The sequence below is a fragment of the Pteropus vampyrus genome, unplaced genomic scaffold, assembly GCF_000151845.1.
Source record: "Pteropus vampyrus isolate Shadow unplaced genomic scaffold, Pvam_2.0 Scaffold11, whole genome shotgun sequence".
NCBI classification, from domain to species: domain Eukaryota; kingdom Metazoa; phylum Chordata; class Mammalia; order Chiroptera; family Pteropodidae; genus Pteropus; species Pteropus vampyrus.
In genome coordinates this window covers 13,956,241-13,967,978 of record NW_011888792.1, presented here as the reverse complement: position 1 = coordinate 13,967,978, position 11,738 = coordinate 13,956,241, and the positions used below count along the sequence as shown (strand labels likewise).

Below are 11,738 nucleotides of genomic sequence, written 5' to 3'. Positions count from 1 at the left end.
AGCTGAAATGAGTCTCCTGTAAGCAGCAGATAGTTGGGTCTCGCTTTTTTATTCTTCCAGACACTGTGCCTTTTGATTCACATTTAGGGTGATTATTGATATCTAAGGAGTTACTGCTATCATTTTATCTTTTGCCTTCTGATTATCTTGTATCTCCTTTGTTTTTTCCTTCTGTTTCTCTCTACCTTATTAAGTTGGTAGTATTCCATTCTCTCCCATTCCCCTACTGTTTTATGTTTCATGTCTGCTGTAAATTTTTGCCTTGTGGTTACTATGTGGTTTCCAAAAACCATCTCATAGATAAAATAGTCCTTTTACAGTTGACAGCAGCTTATCTTCATTTGCCTATAAAGATACCATCCTTTTACTCTTCCCTTTTTATATTTTTGGCATGATACATATTATGCTGTGACTTTGTTACAAATTGAAGTATGATATAATTGTTTAACACACTTTTCTAAAATAGAGTTAGCATTTTCTAATTCTTACCATCACCGTAATCAGTTTTATATACTTCTCTCTTTGCTCTTTAGCTTGAACTTCTTTCAGCATTTCTTGAAAGGCACGTCTAGTGGTGGTGAACTCCTTCAGGTTCTCTCTGGAGAGCCTTTATATTTCCTTCATATCTGAAGGATAACTCTGCCAGAATGAGCATTCTTAGCTGGGAATTTTTATCTTTCAGTACTTTTACTATGTCATTCACTCGTGGCCTATAGAGTTTCTGCTGAGAAATCTGCAGAATGGGGGGTCCTGTGTAAGTTACTTTCTTTGTATCCTTGGCTGCCTTTAAAATTCTTTATCATTGATTTTGCTAGTTTTATTATATTGTATCTTGGAGAAGATCTTTTTGCATTGAAATAATAAGCTATTCTATTAGCTTCATGAGAAACTTTTATGTCTAGTTCCTTAGATTTGGGAAGTTCTCAGCTATTATTGCTTTAAGTAAGTGCTCTGCTCCCTCTTCTCTTTCTGGCATACCCATTCTTACTTGGATTTCATAATGGAGTCTGATAGTGCTCATAGGGTCTCTTCACTTTTAAAAAGTCTTAATTTTCTCTCCTCTTCCACTTGAATCACTTCTAGATTCCTATCATTCAAATCGCTTAATTTTTCTTCAATCTTATCTGTTCCATTTCCAGTGATTTTCTAATGCATCCTTCATCTCACTTCATGAATTCTTCAGCTCCAGAATTTATTTGGTTCTTTTCTATAATTTCAGTCTTTGTTAAAGTACCGCTTCTGTTCATTAATTTTATTCCGTGAATTCACTGAATTGCTTGAGTTTTCTTGTGGGTTGAATTTCTTCATAACAGCTATTTTGAATTCTTTATCAATTAGATAATAATATTCCATGTCTTTGAGTCTGGTTGCTAGGAAATTGTATGTGTGTGTTTTTGGTTTTTTTTTGTCATACTTTATCACTGTGATTTTTCATAGTATTAAATGTGCCTCTGCCATCGCATCTGAAGTAGCAAATGTCTTATTTGGGTAAGGCTTTATTTGATTCTAACTGTTCAACAGGTTGGCCCTTAGAAGTCTTTTCCCTGCAGAAGGTGGCTCTATAGGACAAGTTTTTGGTTTCTCTTATTGGTGTGCTTGATTTGCTGCTGAACTTGGGAGGGTGTCGGTAAAATCAAGCTGGCTTAAAAAAAAAAAAAAAAGAAAAGGGCTGGCAGCAGTGTGGGGAGATGTGTGTGCTTATTAGCACATGGAGCTTTACTTGTGCCCATGACCAGGTAGGGGAATCCTCGAGTTGGGGAGTCCCAGAATTCTGTTGGCAGACCTCTTGCTGTAATCCAAGGCAGACAGCAAGAAATGCATTCTCTTCAGTTCTCTTCAGAGAACTGCCTCTTCCTTTTTCCCTTCTCCATCGCCCCGCCCCTCAGTGATTGCAGTCTCCTCAGAGAAAGCAATGGGTCCCTGCAGCTGCAGCATACAAGTCTAAGAAGACTCCCCACTCACCTTCGCTCTCCATCTCCTTTGCCATTAAGGTCACCACTGCCTATGCCACCACTCCCCTGGCTTTGGAGCCTCCTCCGAGGTCCAATTAACCTGTTTTCAGATGCACAGATGGAACGATCCCTTGGGTATCCTGGTGTGCTGTGCAAAGTCACCTGTGCTCAGTTATGGATGTCCAAATAGTTGTAAATTGAAGGGGAGAGAAAACAGTAACGACTCATGCTGCCATGATGCTGACGTCACTCTCAGTCGCAGTCTTTGTTTTAAAGCTCATTTGGTTTGAGTATAGCTGCCCCGGATTTCTTTTGGTTTCCATTTGCATGGAATGTCTTTTTCCATCCTTTCACTTTTCAGTCTGTGTTTCTTTACATCTGAACTCTCCTGTAGGCAGCTTATAGATGGATCTTGTGGAGGTTTTTTTGTTTGTTTTTTGTTTTTTAAATCTATTCAGCCACTCTGTCTTTTGGAGAATTTAGTCCACTTACATTTAAAGTAATTATTGATCGTTATGTACTTATGGCCATTTTGTTGGTTTCTAGCTGTTTTGCAGTTCTTCTGTTCCTTCATTTCTTGCTCTCTTCCTTTGTAATTTGATGACTTCTGTAGTGGTATGCTTAGATTCCTTTATTTTTTGTGTATCTACTATACAGTTTAGTTTTGTGGTTACTCTGAGGTTTACATATAACAAGTTATATTTATCACAGTCTATTAAGTTGATAACTTGTTTGAACCCATTCCAAAACCCTACATTTTATACCCCTACCCCACATTTTTTATTTTTGATGTCACATTTTAAATCCTTTTATGTTGTATATCCTTTAATTACTATACTTTTACCTCTTTTGTCTTTTAACCTTCACACGAGTTTTTAAGTAATTAATTCACCAACTTTACATTATTCTGAATTTTACTGTATATTTACCTTTACTTTCATGTGTTTTCTTCTTATTAATTAGTACCCTTTCATTTCATCTTAAGTCCCTTTAACATTCTTTGTAAGGACAGTTTAATAGTGATGAACTCCTTCAGCATTTGCTTATCTGGGAAACTCTAACTTTTCCCTTTAATTCTGAATGACAACTTTGCTGGGCAGAGTATTCTTGGTTGGAAGTTTTATTATTTTTTTTCAGCACTTTGCAGGCTAGAAGGCACAATATATTCAAAGTTTCTGCTGAAAAACCTGATAGTGTTATGGGGGTTCCCTTGTACATAACACGTTTTTCTCTTATTGCTTTTAAAGTTCTCTTTGTCTAACTTTTTACTTTTTCATTATAATGTGTCTTAGTGTGGGTCTCTTTGGGTTCACCTTATTTGGAACTCTGTGGGCTACCTGGAACTGGCTGTTTGTTTCCTTCCCCAGGTTAAGGAAGTTTTCACCCGTCATTTCTTCAAACAAGTTTTCTGCTTCCTTCTCTCTTCTGGGATCCCTATAATGCAGATGTTCGTCTGCCTGATGCCTGATGTTTTCCCATAAGTTCCTTAAGCTATCTTCATTTTTTCCCATTTTTTTCTTTTTGCTACTCTGATTGAATTCCACTGTCCTTTCTCCTGATCTTTTCTTCTTCTAGTCTACTGTTGAACCCTTCCTATGTATATTTCAGTTCAGTTATTCTTCAGTTCTGTGACTGCTATTTTGTACTTTCTTATTGTTCTGTGTCTTTGTCGAAGTTCTGTGTTCATCCATTCTTCTCCTTTGTGGGTCTCATGGAGTTCAGTGAGCATCTTTATGACCATTATTTTGAACTCTTTATCAGGTCACTCACTTCTCTCCATTTCATTAAGGACTTTTCCTGTGCTTTTACCTTGTTTCATTTGGAACACATTCCTCTGTTTCTTCATTTTCCTTGACACTTTGTATTGGTTTCTACACTTTAGATAAAACAGCCACCTCTTCCAGTCTTGAAGGAGTGGCCTTGTGTAGGAGATAAAGCTTATCATTCAACTTTGTCCTAGCTCTTGGCTGTTAAACCTTTGTGATTGTTCAAGCAGCCTATTTTATTTTTGGTGGATCCCAGTATGTGAAGGTGTACTGAGATCTGTCAGTGTCCCAAAGAGAGTAGGAGCTCAGTCAGCACCTGGGTTCGGGCTGACTGGAAGCCAGACCCTCAGCAGCTTTTAAAGCATGCAAAAGTATACAATCCTATGAGATGGTAAGTGGTAAGTCCCACTGGCCACCAGGGCCGGGTGATCTAGAGGTGTCCCCTGGCAGCAGCTGAACATATTCAAGTACCAGAGGAAGGTAGAAGCTCCTTTCTGGGGGGTAATGGCAAGCTGCAGTGAAGCAGAGGGAGAGCGCAAAGGTGGCTCCCACAGCCTCCACCCCTGCTAAGTATTACGGCAGGCCACTAAGTGTGTGTTAAATTAGATTTCTGGCCCTCAGGCTCACTTGAGATAAGCCAATCTGTGCTGGGGTCTGTGGCTGTTAAGTCCAAGTGTGCCAGCCCATTAAGAATCATTTTTTCAGTTCACTAGTTTTGTGGGTTTTGTGGATGTGAGCCTTATTGGCTTGTCTCAAGTGTACATCTTAAAAGTTGGGGTACCAGACGTGGCCTTCAAACTTGGTTCTTCAGGGAGAAGCTCTAGGTTTTCAGTTCACTAGAGGTAAGGTTTATAAGAAGATTGTGGCTAAGTTTCTCTTACCTGCTCTAATATGGGTTTTCTTCTCATTTGCCCGATAAGTAGGAGTCACTCAGCTAGTTTTTGGATTTTTTTTTTCTTTTTTCTTTTTTTTTTTTTTAGAAGAAATTGTCTTGTTCTACATTTAGCTGTAGATTTGGTGTGTCCATGAAAGGTGAGTTCAGGCTCTTCCTGTTGCCATCTTGACTTGGAACTGTTTTTAAAGCTGTACCTTTAATTTCTCATAATTAGAACATATGATTCAGATGGTTATTACTATGATACCCTAAGAGTCCGAAGGGATCCAGAAGTAGTCTAATTCAACTTCCATTCCTTTGTTTCCTAATAGGAAGCTCCCAACTGTTATGTTCCATTAATGCCCAATTCTAAGAAACTGGAACTTATAGCTTCTACTCCTTAGCCTTAGTTCTACTTTCTACAGCAACATGAAAGATTATACCTGTATGATTAATGTGCTATCCAAGTAGAAATGGTTGGAAGTGGTGGTCTGGGTCTTGGGAGAGGTGAAGGTATAACACACATTCTCCCATCCCAGCGTTCCCTTACAATCCATTACAGCATCAACTCTGAGGCCCAAAGGCAGACTGTTAAGAGATCACGTAAACTAAAGAGGAATTAATGTTATAGCAACCAGCGTGTCATTGATGATCTCAGGAAGGACTTAAAAAGCAGCAGAAATCTTAGATCTTTCAAGGAAGTGAAGGGAAATACGGTAGTAGGCAGAAAGGCTACTAAGTTTGAATATTGCTTTTAAAGTGGTGAAAAAACTTGAACATGTGTATTATAAGGGAAAAGAATCAATAGAGATGAAGTGATTGAAGATACTGGAGAAAGCTGATTGACTGCTGGGAAGAGACTGAAGAGTAAGGAGAGGGGAGAGGGTTTGTAAGTGGGAAAGGGACCTTGGGCACTTCCTGTAGGGTGGACTCAGTTTTTGTCTTTGAAGTAGAAGGCAAGGCTATCTGCAGACAGTGGGGGAATGTGGCTGGAAGGGGGTGTGAAGAATGTGGGCTTTGGGGAAGGGAAGAGGGCCTAGCACAGGGCCAGCACAAACAGCTTAGTTGACATTGGGCACCATAAAATTACAGTGGCCTCATCCATACTTTCTACAACATTCTCCAGATCAGCACAGGACTCTGGTGTTGTTTCAACAATTGTGTTAACAATTGTGTATGTTCATTTAGATTTCTAAAGTACTAGTTAGCTTTTAAAAAAATAAGTTTTAAAACAATTGTGTTAACAATTGTGTATGTTCATTTAGATTTCTAAAGTACCAGTTAGCTTTTAAAAAAATAAGTTTTAAAACTTCAATTTCTTTACCAAGACAGGTTAGAGGATAGGTAATTATTTAATCAATGCTTAAATAATTTTATTCTAAATAGATTACAATCAGAAATCAAATGACTAAAGAATAAATGCCACTTCACGTAATTGCTAAACAGGTTTGTAGTATATTTATTGCTATTTACCTTTGCAGAATCCTTTGCTTTTCCCCCATTCTTTGGAGCTTTGGAGCTGGAAGCAGCCTTCTTCTTGTCTTTGCCCTTAAGCAAAGAAAAGGTCATGAGGCTATTGCTATCATTAATCTATCTAGCAATTAAGTATTGGCTGCAAGCAAATCAATTCAGATTATTCTTTCGTTAGTAGCCTGGAGATATTCTGATTTAATTAATAATGGAAAACTCTGGGTGTTTTAGTCATAATTTTTTGAACAGTGGTGAATGTACACTGAAGTGATTCAGGTAGGAGGTAAAAAGGATAAAAATGAGGATAATATGGGTCACGCTGATGCTCTGACAATTTCCATGATGCACAATTCACCCAAACATTATTTTGCTCATCAAAACAGCTTGTTTCTCTTGGGACTGGTTTTTAGGTGCCAATAGCATAAGAATAGGGCATTATTTTAAGTGTTATGGAAGAGAAAATAATAATGGAAATCACCACAGAGAGCTGGGAGAAGTTACATATAAAAATAAAGTCCCTTTACCAAAAAGGCATTATTTATGATTTTCCAAAAGTGAGAAACACAATGCTGAGGCACTAGAAATTAAATCATCAAATATGGGTAGGACTGATAATTCAGTGATTGGGAGATATGCTTAATAACAGCCAAGGCAATAGCAAACAGAGCTGCAGTATTAATTCTAAAAATAACAGTGAAGGATACCCATTTCATTTATGTATTTGATTTATGGAAGAGTATAATTTATAGGTACAGTGCCACACACATACACTTGAGTTACACATTTTTTTCATTCACTAATAATCATGTTTTGAGCATCTGCTAGTACTAACACGGAGCACTGAGGTAAAAGACACATCAGTATTGTATAAAGTACACAGCTCAGTGGTGTAATGCACACATGACTGACTAAAGGTGACCCAGAGGGTAGGGAAGCACAGGGGAGAGGCTTCCAGCTGTGGCCTGGGGAAGGAAGAAGCAGTAAAGGAAGTTTTCCTGAAGGAAGGAGGGAGGGGGCCAGCCCTGAGGGATGAGTCAGCCAGCAGGGGAGAAACTCCAGGACCATGTGCATAAGAGGGTGGGTGTAGTTAGGGGCTGCTTTCCTTTTAAATGAACACAAAGCATTACTGTTGTACAACACTATAGTGTGGCAATCAAAAACTAACCACAGTGGAAAAGCAACATGAAAGACATTTCTGAAACAATGTTAATGTATTATATATGGACTCAAAGTACAATTATAAAACATATGGAAAAAAAAAAACCTAGAAATATACTAAATAGTATATGCAGGATAGTGGAATTATATTTTTTCTCTATTTTCAGTTCTCTATGGCCTCATTCAATTCATTTTACAGTATAAAATTACATGTATACATGAACAGACATTCAAAGAAAGTATGAAAAAGCATAGTACCTTTGCTCTGTTCTCTGAGATTTCTGTAGTTGAAGGACAGCTGTCAAAATCCCCTGAGAGGGCATCAATGGGGTCTTGGTCATCTGCAGGTTTCTGAGATAATAGAAATAACCATCAGTGAAGAAGCACAAGGTAAAAATGCTATTATGGTACATTTTCTCACATCACTGAAAATAAAAGATGCTTATTAAAAAAATACCTTTCTCACATCTCTCCTAACAGACTTAATGTTCTATGAAACAGGAAAACCTTGACAGCTTTATCTTCTTTTATACCAGTTGCTTAGTATTCTCTGAGCCTTGATTTTCTACTCTAGAAAATGGAGCTGCCTATCTTGAAAGGTTCTAGGGAAGACTAAATGAAAGAAATATACACACGCTCACATGCCCTTGGCATCATACCAAGCACAGGGCAGGCATTCAGAATTTTAGATTTCTAAATTGTAAAAGTCACAGCTAAAATTAAAATAAAAATCTTTTTGTAGAAACATGCAGCAATGGTATTTACCTTTGATTCTTTGGGTTTCTTTGTAGGTGGCTTCACTGGTTTGCCCTTAAAAACAAAGCAGACTATTGGTTACATATAAATCTTTGTAAAGGTTTTACTTAGGTATACTCAGTATCTATATAATCTACATTACCCAATGACTTGATTTGGGAAAATGGAGTATATATTTGCAATAACTGATAAACTGGGGTTCCTACTATTTCTCCACCAGCTTTGCTTAATTACTATCATATAACTATTTCAGTAGCCTTGGGGAAAATGCAAGAGTGTCTGGTCTTGGAAGTGAAAGAAAAACTATTTGGGAACTTTCTGCCATCATGTGTTATAACTTAAAATGTCACAAAAAGTAACTTGTGTTTTTATGTCCTATTTTCTATAGCTTATATTTCAGTAGGATTTGAAGCCCTAACACAGCCTGTAGGTACATTAGGGTTTTTCAGTCAGCATTACAAGTATAACTCATCATCTACAAAGGCAAGGTCATTAAATAATGCATTTCCCAAAGAATATAAGCAGGGTCAGGTGATACTATCAAAGCAGGGAGGATTCTCACAGGACACAGAATTGCTATCTTGAATACTGAATGAAAGCAAGGAAAGTTGATTCCTGTAAGAGGAGACACTGAAGCTGGTAACACTCTTTAAACCAGGGATTCATCAAACCCATGAAATGAAGCAGTCCAGAAAGGAGGATGTAATTTGGACCTCCCTGTTTTTGATGACAGGCCTGGAAAGAGTTATTTATCATTAATTGACTTGCAACTAGGAGCCGAATAGGAAGGGGAGAAGTACAGACCAGGTAGACTCAAGAAAAACTGGCTTCCATGTTAGAGACAAAAGGCCAGGACTTTCTGACAATGTATTTAGATACAGAAATAGGACTTGTGGGTGGGAATACGGTTTTGCCTGTCTTCACTCAACGGTGCTGGTGGTGGTATAGGAGAAGGCAGAAAGGGAGACCCCGGGTCTTGGAGGTGCTATATCTGCCCTATTATTCTAATACTCGTGCCTTTACTGTTCTCCCTAAACAGAGAGACTCTGCTTCAGTCAGGGTTACAAATATTTTATAGCCTTTTCTTGTAAAGAGAATTCATCTGTGTATATGCTTTGGAATCATTTTAAGCATCAGTGAGTGAACATTATTCAACTCTATGCCACTGTGCCCAGTGTAAGTGAACGTAAAATGATATTGGCTCAAATAAATATTAAACAGAATTCCAGACAGCCTGCTCATCAGGGACACATTAAAAATAGTCAGGTTACATTTTTATGCTTTTGTTAAAGTGTACCTCCTGTTCATTTCAAGTGAGATTTGAATTTTAAAAGCTTTGGGGTACATATCCAATCTAGACATTCGTTTACCTCATTATTATCCAAGAGATCTCTGTATTCAGGTGGGATTGTGTCATCTCTTTCTCCCAGCTTGTCCCTATGTTCAGCTTTAGCTTTTTCCTATAAACATTGAACAAGTATAATTAATATTTCTTTCCTCCTTCACTTAGGGAATATATTCTGAAATGTAGTATTTATTGTACATTTCTGAGGCAGAACCCATGGTCTTATATTTTTAAGCAATGGTACAACAAAATGGATGACTTGAACAGACTATTAGTTGAGAAAAAATAGTAAACCCATGTGCTTCTATATGTCAATCCACATCTGTGCATTTTCTACTTGTATTTTAAATTGAAATAAATGATTAAATAATTCTCAGAAACCATGTAAGGAGATAAAACCCAAGGGTAAAAAATATTTTTTTCTGTGAGTTTCACTTTTCAAATACAAAAATCAAATCACTGTACCTTGGCATTCAAAGAAGTAATAGTTACCACTTTGACTATTTCTAAGTGACCCTGAAGGACCAGGACATGTAGCAAATCTGAATGCACATGCTGACTGCTTGTTGCAGGTGAGGGGATACCTGCTGTTGAGTAAGCAGTACTTATCTTCCAACACCCCCACCTCAGTGGGGCATGCCTGATCTCTCACAGATTCAGTGACACTGACTCTACCCCACCTATGGTGGGGGTGAGGACTTTAGATTTTATTTTTTTGCATCATAATTTTGTTTTTCAAATATAAGTTCACATCAGTATTCCTATGACAATATAGAATCAAGACCTAAGAATTCTTTGAAATGCTCTGTCTTTGGGACATCGATTTGGCTGGTCAGTTACTTCTTGATTCCAAGCCAAATGGATTGTTGAATATTATATATTATTAAGTATAAATAAGTACTTATATATGTTGTATAAGATATGTAAAATTAATAGTTTGTGCCTTGTAGACACACTATGTCTGCACAGTGCTGACCAGCTCTCTTTCTTTTGGAGTTTGCATGCATAGTTATGACGGCAGAGAAGGCTGCTAGGGGAACCTCTGCCAACTAGGTTGACCTCTGCCACTAGATGCACAGAACATGTCAACCTAAAAAATACACATAGATGGGTATCGGATATATGATGTGTTTTCTACCAGATAAAACCAAGCAAAGTTAATGTGGGGCAAGAATAAAATTAACAAAGCAGAGCTGTGCTCTTCCATCATAACAAGGTTTGGTCCCAACAACAGGACACTTGCCTGAATCTATGACATGGCATGGTTCTCACTGAGGAAGTAAAGAGATACAGCAGGCCACAGACAGGAAAAAATGAGATTTAAGTTATCCAACTGTTCATTAACTCCAAAGTTAGAAGTGTTGTTTTTTTTTTCCTTTTGTACGGAGAGTAGGGTATTCTATGCTATAAATCTTAAATTTTCACTTTTTTTCTTTTACCTTGACTTTATCCTTTATTGGTTTGTTCTCATCTGGATCAGGCTGCCTTTGCCCTAGACTGTCAGAAAGTTGATCCAGGGCATCATCGAGTTCTTTGTTGTCACTCTGTTAAAAGTAAATTTGAATTAGTCACTGGTTGGCCAGATCAGATTACCTATTAGAGTGTGGCCCAAATACTGCCACCAAGACTTCCATAAACTCATGGGATTTTCACCAGAGAGATGGGCAGGGTGGGTGGAAGACACCAGACTGCCAACCTTTGGTCGGTGCTTTTTCTCCCTGATCTCTGGCACTTCTCTGAGCCTGTCTACCCCTGCCCTACCCCCAGATGTCTTTCTCTTCCAAGAAAATAGGTCCCTCCTAAAAAGATGGGGCTCCTGGCTTGATTTGCTGGGAAATGTGTCTTAAGGTGCTTTCAGTATATGCAACACTGACTGGTGACAGTCTAATGTGCCCAGCAAAGAAAACTCACATGAATTATGATAGCTTACTCTTTGATTCCCAAGTGTATTCATTTAAGTAAAGCTTTATACCTAGTTTTAGTGTTAGCTCAAAAAAAAAAAAAAAAATTAAAATTAGAGCCTCTGATGGGAAAAGTGATGAGAAAATTGTCATTCTAATACATACTTTTGAAAGCCAAAAAGGCTTTTGATTGCAGATGTCTACTAATAGCCTCAATCAGGGCAAAACGTCTCCCCTGAGTATTAAGAACTAAAGTACAAATGGCAGCCTGGGTTACTGATTCTTCCTTTGTTGTATAGGGAGTTTCACACACAGCATTTTACTGGTTTTAAGTGCTTCACAAGAGCCCAGGATTATAGCTGCTAATAGTGGAGCTGCCCATAGCCAGGTCTGGGCTTTGTCATTTGTGTCTCTGGATATTTTCAGATGATCCTGAGGCTGACCCAACAGGATGAAAATTCATTCAGAATCTCAGACTACAGCAGTAGTAAGCTTTGATGCTACATCAAAAGGAAA

The 11,738-nt window shown here is 38.0% G+C and overlaps 1 protein-coding gene across 1 annotated transcript in view; it reads right to left on the bottom strand.

Moving 5' to 3' along the window:
* CAST (calpastatin) overlaps positions 1 to 11,738 on the bottom strand; it is a 110,977-nt gene that overhangs the window by 11,799 nt on the left and 87,440 nt on the right. Inside the window, exons 25-29 of the mRNA XM_023522750.1 lie at positions 10,761 to 10,865; positions 9,347 to 9,436; positions 7,986 to 8,030; positions 7,479 to 7,571; positions 6,066 to 6,140 (exon numbers count right to left, since the gene is read on the bottom strand). Coding sequence (XP_023378518.1) covers positions 6,066 to 6,140; positions 7,479 to 7,571; positions 7,986 to 8,030; positions 9,347 to 9,436; positions 10,761 to 10,865 — 408 coding nt within the window. The remainder of the gene's footprint in view (positions 1 to 6,065; positions 6,141 to 7,478; positions 7,572 to 7,985; positions 8,031 to 9,346; positions 9,437 to 10,760; positions 10,866 to 11,738) is intronic.